The sequence below is a fragment of the Giraffa tippelskirchi genome, chromosome Y (genome assembly GCF_054371585.1).
Source record: "Giraffa tippelskirchi isolate mGirTip1 chromosome Y, T2T-mGirTip1v1.2.pri, whole genome shotgun sequence".
NCBI classification, from domain to species: Eukaryota; Metazoa; Chordata; class Mammalia; order Artiodactyla; family Giraffidae; genus Giraffa; species Giraffa tippelskirchi.
Genome location: NC_137290.1, coordinates 6,969,299 through 6,992,479, shown reverse-complemented (window position 1 = coordinate 6,992,479; position 23,181 = coordinate 6,969,299). Strand labels below are relative to the sequence as shown.

Genomic DNA, 23,181 nt, shown 5'->3' with positions numbered 1-23,181 from the left:
TAATCACATATTAATTACAGCTTTAAAAGGCATCTTTTCAAAAATATTTATTTTTTAACCACATCTGGCAGTCATTAATTATTTAACAAACATCTATTTATTGGCCAACTACAAAGCTCCAGGAACTACGCTATATGATTTCATCTAAATATAGAAGTTTATTTCTTGTTATTAAGAAGTTCAGGCTTTGAAGCCACATACTAATTTAGCTTATATGATTTCAATGCAAAAGGAGATATTATATATGATGACTTTCAGCTAACTGCTGCTGCTGCTGCTAAGTTGCTTCAGTCATGTCTGACTCTGTGCAACCCCATAGGCGGCAGCCCATCAGGCTCCCCTGTTCCTGGGATTCTCCGGGCAAGAACACTGGAGTGGGTTGCCATTTCCTTCTCCAATGCATGAAAGTGAAAAGGGAAAGTGAAGTCGCTCAGTCGTGTCTGACTTTTAGCGACCCCTAAATGTAAGAAGGCAATGGCACCCCACTCCAGTACTCTTGCCTGGAAAATCCCATGGACGGAGGAGCCTGGGAGGCTGCAGTCCATGGTGTCACGAAGAGTCAGACATGACTGAGTGACTTCACTTTCACTTTTCACTTTCATGCATTGGAGAAGGAAATGGCAACCCACTCCAGTGTTCTTGCCTGGAGAATCCCAGGGACGGCAGAGCCTGCTGGGCTGCCGTCTATGGGGTCGCACAGAGTTGGACACAACTGAAGCGACTTAGTAGTAAATGTTATTAAAAGATAAAACTCAAAGCTTTTTAATTTCTTAAAATATTACATTCAATACCTGCACACTATAAACAAAACTACCTACATAATTCAACCTCACTTCTAGGTCAGTAATCATTAATGTGTTTGTGACAATTCAAGATGTCCTCTGATGCTTTTCAGTTGTGTGACTGTTAGTTTCCGTTAAAATAAGAATACAATGAAGCTGATAATTCTCAGGTAATGTCTTTTGTCATTTGAGACTCTTAGTTTCTTTTAGTACTTCTCTACTTACTGTGTCTTACTTCTCTAAATGACAGTGAAAGAAAACAGAATCTGAATTTAATATGAATAATCTACATTGCATTCTTAGTTAACAAATGTTGGCTTCATGTTCAGCACAATATGGTGTATTCATTTTAATGTTGGTGGGTTTCTTCTTTTGTGTCTTAATCTGGTCTTCAATATATAAGTAATTCTAGGTCTGAGTATGAAGGTATCCTTAAATTTTCAATCCTACTTAATTCCTCTTACTAACAAATGAGCAACATGAAGTCCAGTAATAAAACACGGCTTTCCTTTAGTGAACTGTACTATTAGGTATACACAACAGGAACTACAAAAGGCCTGCTCTAATTTATCTAGGACAGATAAATTCTAAAACACCTTTCTATCCCAGTAAACCTAAGGGATACAGTCACAAACATCAATAATTTTAGCCCAATACAGGAGACAATCTCGATGAAGTGGTAATTTTTTTCCTTGGATGTTGCGGGGGGGTGGGGGGGGCGGTGAAGGTGGCAGTAGATTGAGAATCACATTAAATAAACATTATGAGATCTGATGTCCACACTTTTTCCTAAGATGGAATATGTAATCACTTGCATCTGCAGAAATGAGCTCAATCCAACAGATCATAATATTCTTAAAGGTAGTGTGAAATGAAGTACTTCCAGCTACGGTGGTAGGCAAGAACTATCAGTCATCAGTGATTTTTGGTCTCCAAATATGAAGGTCAGCAGAACTTCCATAGGACTGGAGGGAAAGAAACTCTTGGAAGGCACAAACAAATCCTTGTGCTCCAGGGACCCCACAAGACACTGAGCCAGACTTGCCAGTGAATGTTAGGGAGTCTCCTGCAGAGGCATAGCTCAACAATGGATTGCTGCAGGGTCAGGGGCACTGGCAGGCAACAGTCCTCAGAGATGCAGCAAGTGGGCCTCAGTCCTTGGGGAGGAGGTCTCCTTTACAACTACCATAGAGCCTACAACCTAATACACTGCAAACTCCAGGACTGGAGTGCCTCAGGCCAAACTATAGCACATCCCCACCCATCAGCAGAATATTGAATTATATATATTTTTTTTAATAAATTTATTTATTTTAGTTGGGGGCTAATTACTTTACAATATTGTAATAGTTTTTGCCATACATTTTACTGAATAGGGTCCTGGCCACCAGAGCAAGACGTAGTTTTCCCCACAACCAGTCCCTCCCATCAGGAAGCCTTTTATATTTATATATCAGAAGGCAGACAAAAGAAGCAAGAACTAAAATCCCCATTTCCAGAACGAAAACCATAATCACAGAAAGCTAACCGAAAGGATCACACAGATCAAAGTCTTGTGTGAAAGTGAAAGGGACTCAGTCATGCCTGACTCTTTACAACCCCATGGACTATACAGTCCATGGACTTCTCCAGGCCAGAATAATGGAGTGGGTAGCCTTTCCTTTCTCCCAGGGATCTTCCCAACCCAGGGACCGAATCCAGGTCTCCCACATTGCAGGCAGCTTCTTTACCAGCTGAGCCACCAGGGAATCCCTCCACACACACTGAAAACAGTCTCTCTACCAGCTGTTCAGTTCAGTTCAGTTCAATTCAGTCATTGTTATGTCTGACTCTTTGCGACCCCGTGGACTGCAGCAAGGCAGGTCCCCTGTCCATCATCAATTCCCGGAGTTTACTCAAAACTCACGTCCATTGAGTTGGTGATGCCATCAAACCATCTCATCCTCTATCGTCCACTTCTCCTCCTGCCCTCACTCTTTCCCAGCATCGGGGTCTTTTCAAATGAGTCAGCTTTTCACCTCAGGTGGCCAAAGGATTGGAGCTTCAGCATCAGCCCTTCCAATGAACACTCAAGATTGACATTCAAAAGGATGAACTAGTTGGATTTCCTTGCAGTCCAAAGGACTTTAAAGAGTCTTCTCCAACACCACAGTTCAAAAGCATCAATTCTTTGGTGCTCAGCTTTCTTTATATTCCAACTCTCACATCCACACAGGACTGCTGGAAAAACCACACCCTTGATGAGATGGACCTTTGTTGACAAAGTAATGTCTCTGCTTTTTAATATGCTGTCTAGGTTGGTCAAACTTTTCTTCCAAGGAGTGAACATCTTTTAATTTTAAGGCTGCAATCACCATCAGCAGTGATTTTGGAGGCCAGAAAAATTAAGTCAGCCACTGTTTCTCCAACTATTTGGCATGAAGTGATGGGACCGGATGCCCTGATCTTTGTTTTCTGAATGTTGAGCTTTAAGCCAACTTTTTCACTCTTCTCTCTCATGTTCATCAAGAGGCTCTTTAGTTCTTCTTCACTTTCTGCCATAAGGGTGGTGTCATCTGCATATCTGAGGTTATTGATATTTCTCCCAGCAATCTTGATTCCAGCTTGTGCTTCATCCAGCCCAGCGTTTCTCATGATGTACTCTGCATAGAAGTTAAATAAGCAGGGGACAATATCAGCCTTGACGTACTCCCTTTCCTATTTGGAATCCGTCTGTTGTTCCATATCCAGTTCTAACTGTTGCTTCCTGACCTGCAAACAGATTTCTCAAGAGGCAGGTCAGGTGGTCTGGTATTCCCATCGCTTTCAGAATTTTCACAGTGTATTGTGATCCACACAGTCAAAGGCTTTGACATAGTCAATAAAGCAGAAACAGATGTTTTTCTGGAACTCTTGCTTTTCGATCATCCACTGGATACTGACAAATTGATCTGTTTCCTCTGCCTTTTTTAAAACAAGCTTGAACAGCTGGAAGTTCATGGTTCATGTATTGTTGAAGCCTGGCTTGGAGAATTTTAAGGATTACTTTACTAGCATGTGAGATGAGTGCAATTGTGCGGTAGTTTGAGCATTCTTTGGCATTGTCTTTCTTTGGCATTGGAATGAAAACTCATCTTTTCTAGTCCTGTGGCCACTGCTGAGTTTTCCAAATTTGCTGGCATACTGAGTGCAACACTTTCACAGCATCATCTTTTAGAATCTGAAATAGCTCAACTGGAATCCTATAACCTCCATTCAAGTCAGTTTAGTTCAGTCACTCAGTTGTGTGCAACTCTTTGCGACTCCATGAATCGCAGGCCTCCCTGTCCATTACCAACTCCCGGAGTTTACCCAAACCCATGTCCATCGAGTAGGTGATGCCATCCACCATCTCATCCTGTCGTCCCCTTCTCCTCCTGCCCCCAATCCTTCCCAGCATTAGGGTGTTTTCCAGTGAGTCCATTCTTCACATGAGGTGGCCAAAGTATTGGAGTTTCAGCTTCAGCATCAGTCCTTCCAATGAACACCCAGGATTGATCTCCTTCAGGAAGGACTGGTTGGATCTCCTTGCAGTCCCAGGGACTCTCAAGAGTCTTCTCCAACACCACAGTTCAAAAGCATCAATTCTGCGGCGGTCAGCTTTCTTTATAGTCCAACTCTCACATCCATACATACCTCCATTAGCTTTGTTCACAGTGATGCTTCCTAAGGCCGATGTGACTTTGCATTCTAGGTAGGATGTCTGACTCTAGGTGACTGATCTGCCAGCTGGGCCACTAGTAGAAGTCTTGTCTAACTCAATGTAACTTTGACTCATCGAATTCAGGACCACACAAGACAGATGGGTCATGATGGAGAGTTCTGACAAACTGCGGTCCACTGGAGAAGACAAGGGCAAACCACTTAAGTATTCTTGCCCTGAGAACCCAAGAACAGTATGAAAAGGCAAAAACATGAAACAGGAAGATGAGCACTCCCCAGGTTGCTAGGTCTCCAATATGGTATTGGACAAGAGTGGAGAAACAGCTCCAGAAAGAATTAAAGTCTCCAGTATGCTACTGGACAAGAGTTGAGAAACAGCTCCAGAAAGAATGAAGAGGCTGGGCCAAAGAAGAAATGACATCGACCTGTGGATGCATCTGGTGGTGAAAGTAAAGTCCAATGCTGTAAAAAACAATATTGCATAGGAACCTGGATTGTTAGCTCCATGAATCAAGGTGAATTGGATGCAGCGAGAAAAGGAGATGGCAACAGTGAAGACTGACATTTTACGAATTGGTGAATTAAATGGATGAGAATGGATGAATTTAAATCAGATGGTCATTAAGTCTACTACTGTGGGCAAGAATCCCTTAGAAGGAATGGAGTAGCCCTCACAGTCATCAAGAGTTTGAAATGTAGTACTTGGGTGCAATCTCAAAACTGACAGAATGATCTTGCTTTGTTTCCAAGGCAAACCATTCAACATCACAGTAATCCAAGTGTATGCCCCAACCACCAATGCTGACAAAGCTGAAGTTCATCAGCTCTATTAAGACCTACACGACCTCCTAGAACTAACATGAAAAAAAAAAGATGTCCTTTTTCATCACATAGGATTGGAATGGAAAAGCAGGAAGTCAAGAGACACCAGGAGTTAACAGTCAAGTTTGGCCTTGGAGTACAAAATGAAGCGGGGCAAAGGCTAACTGTTTTGTCAAGAGAATGCACTGCTCATAGTAAATACTGGACACCAAAGATGGTCAATTTCAAAATCAGACTGATTATATTCTTTGCAGCTAAAGATGGGGAAGTTCTACACAATAGCGAAAACAAAAGCTGGAGCTGACTATGGCTCAGATCAACTCCTTACTGAAAAATTCAGGCTCAAATTGAAGAAAGCAGGGAAAACCACTAGGCCATTCAGGTATGACCTAAATCAAATCTGTTATGATTATACAGTATGGGTGACAAATAGATTCAAGGGGTTAGATGTGGTAGACAAGAGTGCCTGAAGAACTATTGACAGAGGGTCGTAATATCACATAGGAGTTGGTGATCATCAGTTCAGTTCAGTTCAGTTCAGTCGCTCAGTCGTGTCCGACTATTTGCGACTCCATGAATTGCAGCACGCCAGGCCTCCCTGTCCATCACCAATTCCCGCAGTTTACACAAACCCATGTCCATCGACTCGGTGATGCCATCCAACCATCTCATCCTCTGTCATCCCCTTCTCCTCCTGCCCCCAGTCCTTCCCAGCATTAGGGTCTTTTCCAATGAGTCAACTCTTTGCATGATGTGGCCAAAGTATTGGGAGTTTCAGCTTCAACATCAGTCCTTCCAATGAACACCCAGGACTGATCTCCTTTAGGATGGACTGGTTGGATCTTCTTGCAGTCCCAGGGACTCTCAAGAGTCTTCTCCAACAACACAGTTCAAAAGCATCAATTCTTCGGCTCTCAGCTTTCTTCACCATCCAACTCTCATATCCATACATGACCACTGGAAAAACCACAGCCTTGACTAGACGGACCTTTGTTGGCAAAGTAATGTCTCTGCTTTTTAATATGCTGTCTAGGTTGGCCATAACCTTCCTTCCAAGGAGTAAGCGTCTTTTAATTTCATGGCTGAAATCACCATCAGCAGTGATTCTGGAGCCCCAAAAAAATAAAGTCTGACACTGTTTCCACTGTTTCCCCATCTACTTCCCATGAAGTGATGGGACCAGATGCCATGATCTTAGTTTTCTGAACGTGGAGCTTTAAGCCAACTTTTTCACTCTCCTCTTTCACTTTCATCAAGAGGCTCTATAGTTCCTCTTCATGTTCTGCCATAAGGGTGGTGTCATCTGCATATCTGAGGTTATTGATATTTCTCCCGGCAATCTTGATTCCAGCTTGTATTTCTTCCAGCCCAGCATTTCTCATGATGTACTCTGCATATAAGTTAAATAAGCAGGGTGACAATATATAGCCTTGACGTACTCCTTTTCCTATTTGGAACCAGTCTGTTGTTCCATGTCCAGTTCTAACTGTTGCTTCCTGACCTGCACACAGGTTTCTCAAGAGACAGGTCAGATGGTCTGGTAGTCCCATCTCTTTCAGAATTTTCCACAGTTTATTGTGATCCACGCAGTCAAAGGCTCTGGCATAGTCAATAAAGCAGAAATAGATGTTTTTCTGGAACTCTTTTGCTTTTTTGATGATCCAGCGGATGTTGGCAATTTGATCTCTGGTTCCTCTGCCTTTTCGAAAACCAGCTTGAACATCTGGAAGTTCATGGTTCACGTATTGGTGAAGCCTGGCTTGGAGAATTTTGAGCATTACTTTACTAGCGTGTGATCATACCATCCCCCAAAAAGAGAAATGCAACAAGGCAAAGTAGTTGTTTGAGGAGGCCTTACAAATAGTTGAGAAAAGAAGAGAAGTGAAAGGCAAGGAAAAAGGGAAAGATATACCCAACTGAATTCGGAGTTCAGAGAACAGTAAGAAGAGATAAAAAGCTTGAAGGTATCTCATAATCCTTGAAGCTAGGCTTCAACAGTACATGAACCAAGAACTTCCAAATGCACAAGACAGAATTAGAAAAGACAGAGGAACTAGAGATCAAATTGCCAACATATGTTGGATGACAGGAGAAGCAAAGGAACCCCAGAAAAGCATCTACTTTTGCTTCAATGACTACGCTAAAGCCTTTAACTTTGTGAATCACAACAAGCTGTGGAGAATTCTTAAAGAGATGGGAATACCAGATCACCTTACCCGCATCCTGAGAAACCTGTATGCAGGTTAAGAAGCAACAGGTAGAACCAGATATGAAACAAAAGATTGGTTCCAAATTGGGAAAGGAGTATGACAAGGCTTATTTTATCACTCTGTTTATTTAACTTATATACAGAGTATATCATGTGAAATTGCCGGGCTGGATGAAGCAGAAGTTGGAATCAAGACTGCTGACCAAAACATCAATGACCTCATATATGCAGATGATACCATAGTTATGGCAGAAAGCAAAGAGGAACTAAAGAGTCTCTTGATGAATGTGAAAGAGGTGAGTGAAAAGGCAGGCTTAAAACTCAACATTCCAAAAACTAGTAAGATCATGGCCTCTGGTCGTATCTCTTCATAGCAAACAAATGAGAAAAAATTGGAAACAGTGACAGATCTCATCTTCTTGGGCTCCAAAATCACTGCAGATGGTGACTGAAGCCATGGAATTAAAAGACACTTGCTCCTTGGAAGAAAAGCTATGACAAACTTAGAGACTGAACATACTGAAAAGCAGAGACATCACTTTGCCAACAGAAGTCCATATAATCAAAGTTATGGCTTTTCCAGCAGTGATGTATGGATGTGAGAGCTGGATCCTAAAAGAGGCTGGGTGCCACAGAAGTGATGTTTTTGAACTGTGGTGTTGAAGACTCTTGAGGGTCCCTAGGACTGCAAGGAGATCCAACCAGTTCCTCCTAAGAGAATCAACTCTTAGCGTTCCTTGGAAGAATTGACAACTGAAACTGAAACCAATATTTTGGCTACCTGATGCCAAGAGAAGACTTCCTAGAAAAGACCTTGTAGCTGGGAAAGAGTGAAGGCAGGATGTAAAAGGACAACAGAAGATGAGATGGTTGGATGGCATCACTAACTCCAACAGATGTGAATTTGAGCAACCTTTGGCAGATGGTGAAGACAGCGGAGCCTGGTGTGCTATAGTCCATGGGGTTGCAAAGAATTGGACATGACTGAGTGAATGAACAACAAATTTGAATGAGGGTTCCCAAAAGGAAACACTATGTCTACAATACAGCAGAAGCAGCCATCTGCCATACCCGCCACCCCTTAATGTGACAGGAAATAGGATTTGGCCCCAGATAGCTAAGGTGTGTATGAAAGGAATGAATTAAATGAGCTCAGAGGCCCGCATAGGTTGATACCTGGTTTTCCTTACTACTTAGCAATAATAACTGATGTTCAGACTGCCCACATGCTTTACTGCAAACAAACCTAGCCTGATCCCATCTCAGACTTCCTCAGAGCAGTTTCCTCAGGGCTACTTAAAACTACAGAGTCCTTAACCTTCCCACCAAATAAAGTAACTACTTTCAGATTGTGACTAATTTTTTAGCCAGCAATAGCTATAGACTGACCTAGAAAGTACGTATGCAAATAGAAATATTTTCCCATAAATAACTACATGGTTTGGCAAAAGAAATGTAGCATATAACATTATAAATCTAAAGAGAAAACTACCAAGAGCAAATATATATTAAAATAAAATATACAAGCTTTTATGAAAAACTGAGAACCTGCATATACATATCATTAAAAGCCAAAAATTACTGAGCAAATTTAATATTAGCTTTGGCTAAAAAAATAGGCTCTTTTTCCTTATTCCCATCTTAAATAATGTTATTATATACAGACTTACTTCACCTTTATTAGTTACTATTAGTATAAACAACCCACTCCAGTACTCTTGCCTGGAAAATCCCATGGACGGAGGAGCCTGGTAGGCTGCAGTCCATAGGGTAGCTTAGAGTCGGACACGACTGAGCCACTTCACTTTCACCTTTCACTTTCATGCACTGGAGAAGGAAATGGCAACCCACTCCAGTGTTATTGCCTGGAGAATCCCAGGGACGGTGGAGCCTGGTGGGCTGCCGTCTATGGGGTTGCACAGAGTGGGCCACGACTGAAGCGACTTAGCAGCAGTAGTAGCAGTAGTATAAACAAAGCACATACGTATACCAACCACCCTGTTCCTTACTGCTCATGACAGCATTAATGAAAATACTCCCTGGTTGATTGTTTTCCTGTCCAATAGTTCAAAGTATGAAAATGTACGAAGAATAAACTCTAATTAATAACATAAATAAGCACCACTCTGAAATTTAAAATGTATTTTCTTCAAAATCCAGTAAAAGGATAAAGTTAAAGCTAAGCCAATAATTAATAGGTATTTAATAGTGAACACATAGGAAACATTACATTATCTATTATTGGCCATGGTTCTTATGTGGGAAAATACTCAGAGAGTGAAATCACTACCTAAAAAAAAAGACTCAGCTGTGAAGAATATTATCATTGCATTCCTCATATGTGCCTTATAAGAAAACATCACTAATCATATAAAACTAACCTAAGGAAGTTAAGCCGTTCTTGAACTTCTTGAACATGACTGTATCTACTTCCAAGCCTCACAGTTTGTGGGTCATAGTCTTCATGGTCTGCAAATTAACAAAAATTTTGTATTACACATGCATATCCACATCACTGTTGACTTTAATCAAAAGGATTAAGAATCTAGTAATCACTTATTAATAGGCAATAGGTTTCAGATATATTTAAATGTACGTTTTCCCCACAAAAATAAACTGCTGCTTTTTACATAGCCAAAAGGTAATGTCATCTGTTGACTGTATATCAAAAATAATTTTCCAGCACAGTAGTCCTCTACTTTTCATATACATTAAAGCAATTCTGTGAGAAAATTCTATGACTTTATCCCCTTAACTTTCCCTTCTGTTATATAACACCTGTAATTGTCATATTTTAGCATGTGTGTGTGTGTGTATTAGTTGCTCATATCTGACTCTTTGCAACCCCACAGCCTGCAGCCCACCAGGCCTCCCCATTCATGGGATTCTCCAGGCAAGAACACTGGAGTGGGTTGCCATCTCCTTCTCCAAAAGGAACTATAGAAAGAAAGTAAAGTCACTCAGTCATGTCCAATTCTTTATGACCCCATGGACTGTAGCCTACTAGGCTCCCACATCCATGGAATTTTCCAGGCAAGAGTACTGGAGTAGGTTGCCATTTCCTTCTCCATATTTTAGCACAGACAACATCAATAAGAGCATTAACCAAACAAAGAAACAGTTGTTAACTGCATCTGATAAAGTTAACAATTATTTTAATCATCAGACTATGAATGGCTAGAACATTAGATAAAATAAAACAATCAAAATAAACCTAGTCTCTCATTCTGACCACGAATATGTATGTTGGTAAGAAGGCTTAGTGTAGGCAGAAAATTCTTGGCTTCTTAAATACAGAACTGGTAAGTACTTATACTATCAACACTATATACTGTGGGAAAAATTCTCAGTATCTGTCCATAAGAAATCAAAGGAAAAAACAAAAACGCAAACTTTTCTAAAAATACTATAGTGTTTTTGTGTGTGAGATGCTTCCTTGAAAAAGGGTAGAACTCAACTAAACCATGAGCTTTAAAGCCTGTCTTAAGAACTACTCCTCAGGTTGTTTACCCCAGTATCAAGAAAAATAAAAATCACAAAGGAAGTAAGACTAGATAAACCCTCTGCCTGAACATGACCTACCTGATCTGAATGGAACAGAGGACAGTGGAAATAACAAATGCCACAGACAGAGCTGTCAACCACTCAGAAATCAAAGGTACTTATATTAAAATTTTGAAATACTGGTATTTCTCAATTACGCATGTCTTGGATCTTATATTATTACTTCAAAAATTTTATTTATTTTTGGCTACACTGGGTCTTCATTCTGTGTGCAAGCTTTCTTTAGTCGTGGTAAGTGGGGGCTACTCTCTAGTTGCAGTGAGCGCGTTTCTCACTGCGGTGTCTTCTCCTGTTGCAGACCTCAGACTCGAGGGTGCATAGGCTTCAGTAGTTGTGGGGTTCCAGCTTCGTTGCTCCATGGCATGTGGGGTCTTCCCGCACCAGGGATCAAACCCGCGTCTCCTAACTGACAGGTATGTTCTCAACCACTGGACCAGGGAATTCTGATCGTCAGTAACAATGCCAAAGAATTCTAATTGTTTGAGCTAACTTTGGAGTTGGAAAAGGCAACCAAGATCACCAAAATGTCAACATTTTACATATCAGAAAAACCTGATTCAGAAGTAAAATGGTGACTTTTTATAGAAGAACAAAAAAAATGTTTAGCTAAGGTATAGTTAGGACTAGATTTGGGAACTGAAGTGAAAGTCACTCAGTTGTGTCTGACTCTTTGGGATCCCATGGACGATACAGTCCATGGAATTCTCCAGGCCAGAATACTGCAATGGGTAGATACTGGAGTGGGTAGCCTATCCCTTCTTCAGTGTATCTTCCCGACCCAGGAACTGAACCAGGGTCTCCTGCATTGCAGGAGGATTCTTTACCAACTGAGCTATCAGGGAAGCCCAGATTTCGGAAAGAAGGCCATATATAATGACTGCTTTTCACTTCTAGATGCAGGAACATCTATCAACAGTTCTAAAATCTTATTAGCCCCATCAATTCATCAATTGCCAGGACATCAAGGGTCCAGACTTCAAAACTGCAGAAAATTATTCTCTATTACATACATGGTTTTATTGGTATTTAAAGAGTACTGATCCTGAAGTACATGACTAAACTCTATACCACCACTTCAGCTGCTTTTCCTCCTTTAGAGACCTCTGTCTGAAAACTCTGTGTGTGCTTACTTGGCAGGATTGGGGGCGGCAGGAGGCAGAGGAGATCACACAAATACACACAGGAGTAGAAAGCATGGTGTAACTTTGCTTTTTTTTTTTAATATAATTTCAAGTGTCAAATAATACAGTTATTTTCTGCCCACATAATCCACTTGTTCAAAATCTACTCGTTTTATCAGTACATCCTTTTTTTATACTTTTGAATCATTTTTTGAACCATCTAAAGGGACTCCCTAAAACAAGGTTTATTTCCTATAACAAGCACATAGCCATAGTACTTACCTGATTTTAAGATTAAAGACTATTATCTAACTATCGCACATATTCAAATTTCATTAACTGTCTCAGTAACATTCTTTATTGTTTCCCTTTTCCCAGTCCAGAATCAAAGCTAGGCTCACATACCTAATGTGGCTGTTTTCTCAGTTGCCTTTGTTCTTTATGATTTTTTTCTTTTTTCCACCTAGACCATTTTCAAGAATAAAGCCATTTGTCTAAAGCTATTCAATTTGTGTTTGCTTCATGCTTCCTCTAGTTGGATACAGATTATTTATATTTGCCAAGAAATACCACAGAAACAACACTATATCTTTTCCTGTATCTCCTTAAACATAAGTCAAGATGTCAATTTATACTATTAAAAATGTTAATTTAACTTAAATTGCTTAGTTAAGGTGTTTCTACCAAGTTGCTCCAGTAAACAGCTACAACTTTCCTCTCCGTAATGAATAATTTGTGGGAGAATATTTTGATACCATGTCAGTATTCTAATCCTCAATAAACTTTCACTTACTCATTTTATTATTGACTATGTTTTGTATTTATAAGCTGACATTTATTTATATCACTGTTAACCAATGGACTCATATATTGAAAATCCACAGTATCATTGTTTTGAGAAGTGACTCCTTTTTGAGACTACAATATGATTCTCTAAAAACACTTATCTTGTTGAAGACTTATCCTGTTCTTTTTTGTGGTAGTCCTAGGAACAGTTATTTCTCCAAAGAAATAGCTTCATAAGAACACACAAATATTTAACAGTACTTAATGGCCAACAGGTAGACATGAGTAAGAATCATTAATGAGCAAAAACCATAGAATATACATTTTATCACAGCATGGTTATGAAATGACTTGTAAAGGGGCTGCTTTTTTTTGGTAAGTGATCTTGAAAATAGCCAATCGTAATAAAAGCAAAGAGAAAAGAAAAGAGGTAATGCAACATGGCAATCCTTATAAAACAAAAGCTTAACTGAATTCAACTGGTCTTATGATTAAGTGTAACTCCTATAAACTTTGCTCAGAAATGCAGAAAATGACACATAAAATTCTCATTAAGTTCAAATCAACACAAAGAATATTTCTTCTAATGAACTACGTGAGATATTATACTTTGCTGATGAACATTAGAAATTTTTCTTCAACTGTGATTCATGTACTACTGGTGCATAACTTCATCTAAAAAAGAGCTCATTTTCACCTTTCACATGTAAAGTCATAAGATCATGCCATCACAGAAACAATTTTTCCAAAACCAAAACTCCCTAGTAGAAATGCAGCAGTCATGGCAAATGCAAAACACTCTTGGAATGAAACTCAGAAAATATCCGTGAACTGCAAAGAATCTCACAATATCCTGTTGCATATCCTGTCATATGCTTTAGATCCACGCGACAGGCTTCTTAGACAGAAGCTATCACAAAGGTTTGTCATGTTTTTAGTTGTGCATCATAATCATAGAACTTAATAATTTTGTCCCTACAGTTAAAGATCAACTGCTAATATTAAGGTGGAAAAGGTTAGAAGCAGATTATAATTAACTCAGAGAAATTCATTAATACAACAAAGTTTCAAGAGCTTGCTATGTGCCAGCCAAAATTATAATAGTTTGGTGCAAAAGTAATTACAGTTTTGCATTGCTGAACTTTCTCATTTGATACTGGAATCCATTGACAAGTAAACAGGAATTATGTTTAAAGTATGCATTTAAATGTGATTGCATTAAATGCATTTAAATGTGAATTATGTTTAAAGTATGCATCTTTTAAACGCATACTTCTCACTTTATGGTTTTTTGCTAGTGACACTACTTGCTATTCATGTTATATTTATTTTAGACTATGGAAATGATGTCAGATAAAAAAAGCAAATGAGTGATTTTCTTACTGGAGTTCAAAACAGGTCATAGAGCTGTGGAGAAAACTTGTAATGTCAATGATGCATTTGGCCCAGGAACTGCTAATAAACATACAGTGCAGTGGTGATTCAAGAAGTTTTGCAAAGGAGCCTAGAGCCTTGAAGATGAGGAACACATTGGCTAGCTACTGGAAGTTAACAATGACAAACTTGACAGTCATCATCGAAGCTGATCCTCTTACAACTACAGAGGAAAGTGCCAAAGAACTCAACATCAACCACTGTATGGTCATTCAGCATCTGAAGCAAACTGGAAAGGTGAAAAAGCTCCATAAGCTTTTTCTGTGTCTCTGAGCTGACCACAAATCAAAAAAACCAGTTTTGAAGTGTCATCTTTTTTCCAGGCAACAACAAAGAACCATATCTCAACTGAATTGTGACATGAAATGAAAAGTGGATTTTATATGACAACTAGCTCAGTCATTGGACCAAAAAGCTCCAAAGCACTTTCCAAAGCCAAACTTGCACCAAAAAAAAAAAAAGTCATGGTCAATGTTTAGTGGTCTACTGTCATTCTGATCTGCTACAGCTTTCTGAATCTTGGCAAAAGCATCACATCTGAGAAGTAAGCTCAACAAATGGATGAGATGCACCAATATCTGCAAAGTCTGCAGCTGGCAATGATGAACAGAAAGTACCCATTTCTTCTCCACAGCGTCCGATAGCACATCACACAACTAGTGCTTCAGAAGAAGTGGGCTACAAAGTTTTGTTTCATCTGCCATATTCACCTGACCTCCTGCCAACCAACTACCAATTCTTCAAGCATCAAGCATCCTGACAACTTTTTAAAGGGAAAATGCTTTCACAACCAGCAGGGGGCAGAAAATGCTTTTCAAGAATGTATCAAATCCTGAGGCACAGATTTTTATGCTATAGGAATAAACTTATTTCTTGTTGGCAAAATGTATTGACTGTAATGGCTACTATTCTGATTAATAAAGATGTGTTTGAGCCTAGTTATAATGACTTAAAATTCATGGTCTGAAACTGCAATTACATTTGCACCAATCTAGTAACAAGCATTAACTTTTACTTCTAGAATTAGCCATTAAGTTGTAACTACTGTTATCCTCATTTTACAGATATGATAAATCCTTACCACTTAACTTACAAGTTATACAGCTATGAAGTGATGTTAGGTTTTAAATCTAGGTAGTTGATAAAACTTGTAAAGAAGCAACATAAATATGATTTAAGGAAGAATGTTGACATTCTTGAGATCATGAAAAGTGAGTTAACTCAAGAGCACAAGTATGTGACTAAACAGAATATATAATCCCAGTGAGGCTGAAATGCACACCTGCTCCACCTCACTGTACTAGCAATTCTGGCTTCAATTAATGTCACTGACATTAAAATAACACAGTAATTCACACAAAAATGAATAAAAATTCCAGTTAAATATGTAGCTGACTGGACTTTTAGAAAAGGTCTTAACTAGCATGTAGGAGGACTCTTAACTCAAGAAAAGCTGAAGAGAACTACATGCAAATTTCTCATGTATGTTGCTGATTTGGGCTACTTTTGCTGGAGAAAATGAACTACATAGTTTTATGCCTACAGTGTCTTTCCCATCCTAACATTCTGCTAAGAATAAACTTTGGTATCTAATAAATATATTGAGTGGGACCATTTTAGTACCTGATTCTTTGATTGGTTTTCTAGCACTAAAGCTAGAATGGACAAAATGAATAAAATAAGAGATGATTCAGTGTGATCATTCAGGTTATTTCAAGAGTGGCTGAATTTTTCCAACAGGTTTATGTAACTTACATGGGTGAGTATGTATTAGCAAACACTCAGGTACGTCTACAAACACTCTATTACTCAACTACAATCCACTCCACAAGCATTAAAGGTAGAGACATACACAGTCTATCATTCTACTCCAATGACGAGTTATTACAAACATCCACACTTGTGTGAAAAACTGAATGTGACTGAATTTTATACATCCTAATCCATCTTGTTAACTGAGCAGCACTTTCACTTCAACACTTAATCCTATCTTCAACAATGAACAAGGCGAAGTTTTTCTCTTTCATACTCAAATATAAAAAACTGAGCCTACAAGGTGGCTGAGGTTTTATTTATCCTAAAAATTTGGTATTATACTCTAGAGGTAGAAGTTAATAGAGTATTCTGTGCTCCAGCACAGAGTGTTTCCAATAAATTGTTAAATAACAAATTAACCATGTAATTAGTGCTTAAAGCATTAAAAAGTTCACCTCACATACAGCAAACACAACCACAGAAAATTTTATCCCCATGTTTAAAAAATTTCATATTATGAGAACCAATGAAACAGAGATCACTAATCTAGTAACATTTTAATCAAGTTCTTTAAAGAACTGAAAACATCAATTTAACTTACCAAAAACAACTATAATACATATAAACAATAGGCTTGGACAAAATGGACAACAGGAGAATTAGTTTTTCTTGTAAAGCAATTACAAGTGACAGCAGTTAGAAAGAAAAGGTTTAAAAGGAGTACACCCCAGAATGTAACAACCACAGCAACTTACAGGTAATAACTTATAAAATTAACAACTTTATCTACAAGTACAAGATCAAGTTCCAAAGTACAAAAGGAAAGAAAACAATTTAACAAAGATGAGCAGGGAAACAGACAAGCACATGTTAAAGAGCCCTGTAAAGCTTGTAAATCTATTCACTTCCATTTCTTCATCCTTTTAAAAATTTGTCATGTCTCATTAACAAGAGGACAAACAAAATATAGAGAAAGAAGGCCAGGTTGACCCCCAAAACTAATTTCAGTCCATAATACATACCTCTAGCATATAGTCGCATGCTATTCATGTAAGTTGCAAGGTTTTCTGATACCAAAGTAACTAAGGCATGATTGTGCTGAAGCTGATTGATTAAATCGTGACGATAAAATGCATGGGGACTTCGGTGAGATTGACTAAAACGAGAAGAACAGTATAATCAGGCAAATGAACACTGCTATAACTAAGTTTATAGATACTAAATTCTAACTACTACTTTAAAAAGGTTAAAATATTTTATATTTGTTATAAACTTGGTCAACAGTCTCCTTTATAAGTACAAAATATTAAGGAATCTGAAGAGTAACTGATGGCTCAAAACATAAATATTTATTCTAATACTCTTACTTGAAAACCATCTATCAGTATTCTCCAATTTCACCCAAGATATTAATCTTACATGATACTAATGTCAAAGCACAACTACTATGCAGTTAGGTGTAAATTTACATTATTAAGGACATTAGCCACAGAGGCTCACTCTAGTACACTGAATTTGTAGCCAGATTTGCCTATGGATACTACCAGAAAGAGACCTAGTTCTTATTTTGCATTTTCAACAAAATCAATCAACTGTCACATCATTATAAATCTACTGATCAAATGACAAGTGGGCAGAGTATAGTACTGCAATATAAAAAAGGATATGTCTGATAAAAGACAAAAGGTATGTATGAATGTGAGATCAAACATAATAAAGATATAGCCTCACAAATAAGTATTATTACACTATTTCAGTATTTCCTGTAGTTATTTACCTCCATAAAATTTCCTAATTTCATGGAATTTTTCCACCATTAGGGGGACAAAAAGATTAAAAATACAACTTGAAAAATACAAAAGCAGCATCAAATAAGTCTTTTAAACAGAAATCCTGTTTATATACATAATCATAGCAAGTCTTAAGTTATAAAGAATCTTGGCAATGACATAACTGTCTTACATACAGGAAGAACAGTTTTAAATGCTGGAGAAGTATTCTTAGATTACAAAGCTGGAGTAATTACAAAACTCAGTCAAAACTGGAGTTCACTATCAGGAGTCCTGATTGTACTGTGAATATTTCTGCCACTGCACTGAGCTTTCTACATGCTGCTTCTTCTCTCCTGTCATTAACTCAACATATATTGCAAGAATATAAAAGGATAAATTATTCTAATAACTACTAATAATTTAGCATCAAGTACAAACACATGAAATTAGCTATTTAAGAAAATCCAGCCAAAACAGAGTAGTAAATACCTTTTAATAAAGACTGATCATCTTCTATTATTTATAATTCATTTAGTTTTACCTTTGAGAATTAACCATTAAAAATTCAAGAAAATGTAAAACCTTTCCACTCTAATTTGAAAAATACTATTCACTAGTATGAAATTTACAGTTAATTTTTTAAAAATATTGAGAATATATCAGAGTAGACCAGTTAAGAATATATTAAAGACTGCATGAAATACTATCATGTGGAACTAAGAATGTGTATAAAGCCAAGGAAGGGGGAATTGGCAGAAAAGGTTAAGATGAAATAAGACATGAGATAAAGAAAGCTCAGCCCGTGATAGTATCTAGAATATCTGCTGGAATTGGGATAATTCTGAACTAAGTGTGGAAGGCAACACCTTAATTCATACTTAATTGCTACGTAAAACTGGATAAATTACTTGTCACTAAATATAAAGGAAAATACGACCAAGAAATCTTAACTTCATTAAGCTTCCTGTTTTCCCTCTCTCATTTTTGTTAAAATCTGCTATTACTAATATGCTGTTTTCAACATAACATAAATAAAAATAAGATAATTTTCTGAAGGAAAAGCCTTACCTTAAATTCTGAGGTGCTTCCCCAAACAAGCTACAAATTTCTCTTATTTGTTTCAGCGCAGGAATTACCCATTTGTCATTTGTGCGAAGTTCTTCAATAAAGCGATCTATCCACTGGATCTTTTGTGTGTCTCGATCCTTACACAGACACACAAAATTATGGTTTAAGGACCAATATTCAATATAAATCTATGTCCAAATTACTTTGAGAATATAAAGTAGAAAAACTTTTATTACGCTAAGCCTCATAAAAATGATGATGTTAATTATAATAATTTAATGAAATAAAATACTTTCAGTATGTTTTTCGTCTGAAATTATCACGTGAACTCTAAACTATAAAGAACTACTATGGAGTCAGTGTTCCATGGATTCAGATATATCTGCAATATGGTATAAATTCCAAGCTCATGAACATTAACAAAAACTCTGACTTTTACACACTTATATGTGAACACTGAATTTTAACTGTTTTATAAGGTTCTTAATTATATAAAAGGCAAAACATACAATCCCAGGTATTACTGTATGTGTGTGTGATGTTGGTGTATTTTTTTCTAAAAAGGTCAACAAACACCACTTTATCATAAGAATAAAAACAAATCAACACACAAACAGAATGGAAGAGAAAATAGGCACATGTTTTCACAGACAGGAAAATTCTAAATGTTGAACAATGTAGTATGGTAAGTTTGTTTCTAAAAATCTGGTATAATTTACTGTTTACTCCTTTTATCTATGATTATAGTCAACTTACATTCATAAGATAAATGCAGGGAAGCTGTTATGACTTGCTAATAAGAAAAACCTCTGTTTTTGAGAAAACTTGCAAAAACAAGCAAAACTTGTTTTGAGCAAAAATATCTAATCATCCTTACCTCTGAAGTAATAATTGGTTTCAGTGAATAACAATTTCATTTGACCATCATCAATATTATTATAATGAGTTGTTTCATCTGTATAAACCCTCTCTCAATGTACTAAAAATGTTCAGTGACTGATACATGAATTTGTTGGAAAAAATGTTAAGAGGAGGAAACTAGACTTATATGACAATGTAAGTTAAGACAATCCTTAAATATTACTCTTGGAATGATTAAATAATGGAATTATTCTGTAACAAAGTCATCCTATTTGTGGGGAAAAGTCAGAAAAAAAGAGCAAAGAAGCACTCACATACCTGGGAACAACTATAATCTAGTATTTTTATGTGGGCACTGAGAGCTAGGTCCATGATGTCTACAGGCACATCATCACTATGAGCCAGATTCCAAAGAAGGTTCAATACTTTGTGTGCCATCACACCATCTTTATCATCTTCTGCAAGACGTCGTATCAGCTCTAGTAGCTTTTCACGTTGCTTTTTACTCGCATTTGTCCAACTTGCCTAGAAAAAAAAAATCACGTCAATATCAGTTTAGACATATATTATATGGGGTCGCTAGGAGTCGTACACGACTGAGCGACTTCACTTTCACTTTTCACTTTCATGCATTGGAGAAGGAAACGGCAACCCACTCCAGTGTTCTTGCCTGGAAAATCCCAGGGACAGGGGAGCCTGGTGGGCTTCCATCCATGGGGTCGCACAGAGTCGGACACGACTGAAGCGACTTAGCAGCAGCAGCAGCATTAGGTCATCACTGCTTTAATTATATGACTGATACATTATAGTCAATTCACTACACCCACATATACACACTAAGAGCACAATTTACTTTTCATTTGAGGAAACAGTATTCAAAAATGACTAAATAGCAGAAGAAGCAAAATCTCTATTTATACTTTACTTCTATCACTGCAGAATTTAAAATTATATAATAAAAAGATGGAAAAAGATACCTAATACAAAACACATTAAGAGATTCTAAAACTCAACAACAAAACACTAGTTCAAAAATGGGCAAAGAATTTAAGAGATATTTCTCCAAAGAAGACACAAACGCGTTATAGCACACGAATGATGCTCAACATCACTGATTAGAGAAATGCAAATCAAAATTACAATGGGGAACTACCTCATATGCATAAGCACGGCTGTTTTCAGGAAAAAAAAAACAACAATTATCAATAAGAATATGGAACATTTGTGTATTGGTGGTGTAAATGTAAAATGGTACAGCTGCTATAGAAAACAGTACACCAGTTTCTCAAAAATAAAAAATAAAATTACCACATGATCCAGCACTTCCACTTCTGGGCATGTATGCAAAAAAACTGAAAGCAAGGTCTCAAACTGACATTTCTATACCCACAGTCACAGCACCATTTTAATTCACAACAGCTAAATGTGGAAACAATCCAAGTGTCCCTCTACGGAAGAATGCATAAGCAAATGTGGCATATCGAAACTATGAAATATTATTCACTTAAAAAGTAAAGAAACTGATAAATATTACAACACGCATGAATCTTGAGGACATGACAGTCAGTGAAATACACCAGATACTAAAAGTCAAGTATTATATGATTCCACTTGCATGTGGTACCTAGAGCAGTAAAAATCATACAGATGAAATTAGCAGGGTAGTTTTCAGCTCTGGCGTGAGTGAGAATGGGCGGTTCTTGTTTAGTCTGGGTATAGTATATCAGAAAAACAAGAGAAGACAATGAAACAAAAACTTGGTTGTCTGGAAGAATCTATCAAACTTCCAGTACTTGAACAAGGTATTTTTTTTGAAAAAAAAAATACACAGATCACTAAAATCAAAAATGAAACAAATATATCACTATACAGGCTGCAGACATCAAAGGATAATAGGGAATAACAGAAGCAACTCAACAAACATAAACTTGACAATTCATATGATATGAACTACACCACTGAAAAAACACAAATTACTAAAATTCATACAACATAAAATAATTTTGCTGCTTCTGCTAAGTCGCTTCAGTCGTGTCCAACTCTGTGCGACCCCAGAGATGGCAGCCCACCAGGCTCCACCATCCCTGGGATTCTCCAGGCAAGAATACTGGAGTGGGTTGCCACTTCCTTCTCCAGTGCATGAAAGGGAAAAGTGAAAGTGAAGTCGCTCAGTCGTGTCCGTCCAACTCTTAGCGACCCCATGGACTGTAGCCTAACAGGCTCCTCCATCCATGGGATTTTCCAGGCAAGAATACTGGAGTGGGGTGCCATTGCCTTCTCCATAAAATAATTTTAGAACTTAACAAAAAATTAAATTCATAATTTACAAATATCCAGAAACAAAACCAATAGACCAAGATACAGTTTCATGTAAGATTTCTACCTAGCACTTTTATCACCTACTGTACGTAATTTCTTTCAGAAAACAGGAGAACACAATTTCCCATTTATTTTACAAAAGAATACCTTGACATACACACACACCACACTACAGACTAACCCCTCATGAATACAAATTTGTACTTCCTCAACATAATACTAGAAACTGGAATTCAGCAACAAAAGAGTAATAGGATATGACCAGCAAGGGAGGAATGGATAGTTGACTCAATAAAGGAAAAATAATTACTGTAACCCACTACATTAACAGTAAAAAAGAAAAACAATCATATTACTGAATGTAGAAAAAAATCTGACAAAATTTAACGTTTATGACAGAAACACTCAGAAAATAGCAATAGAGTAGAACTTTCTCAACTCTGATGAAAGACATTTATGAAAACCACACAGTTATCATTATTATTCTTATTAGTGAAACATGAATGCTTTTCCTCTTTAATATCCAACTAAGACAATGCTGTATAAGAAATTCTAGATATAAGGGAAGAATACAAAAGACATCCATGTACGAAGAAAGAAGAAAAAACATGAAGATCATACAATCTTATATGTAAAAAATCTCAAGGAGTTCAGAGGAAAAAAATTAAAGACTACTGCATTTAAGATCACAGGATATAAGTATACACAACAGATTATTTCTATTTAGTAGTGATCAACTTATGAATATCAGAAATAATGGGAACATCTATAATTGCTTCAGAAAATATATTTACATTCCTAAGCATAAAATAAACATTGTTACAGGGTTCAGAGGCAGAAGAAGGAACTCAAAGTTCTAAATCAACAAAAAGCAATATGGTTTTCATGGAACAAAAGACTCAAGATAGCAGAATGTTAAGTCTCCCTAAACTGATACCCAAGTTTAATATATTTGACAAATCCCAGCAATATTTTCACTGTATCAGACCAGATTGTGCTAAAATTTT

General features: G+C 37.4%; 1 protein-coding gene across 2 annotated transcripts in view; it reads right to left on the bottom strand.

Annotated features, from left to right (window-relative positions):
• Positions 1-23,181, bottom strand: part of LOC145537625 (ubiquitin carboxyl-terminal hydrolase 9X-like) — a 159,312-nt gene that overhangs the window by 79,045 nt on the left and 57,086 nt on the right. For both annotated transcript variants that reach the window (XM_081568366.1, XM_081568367.1), the window contains exons 12-15: positions 20,174-20,380; positions 18,995-19,131; positions 17,177-17,310; positions 9,876-9,963 (exon numbers count right to left, since the gene is read on the bottom strand). In XM_081568366.1, coding sequence (XP_081424492.1) covers positions 9,876-9,963; positions 17,177-17,310; positions 18,995-19,131; positions 20,174-20,380 — 566 coding nt within the window. The remainder of the gene's footprint in view (positions 1-9,875; positions 9,964-17,176; positions 17,311-18,994; positions 19,132-20,173; positions 20,381-23,181) is intronic.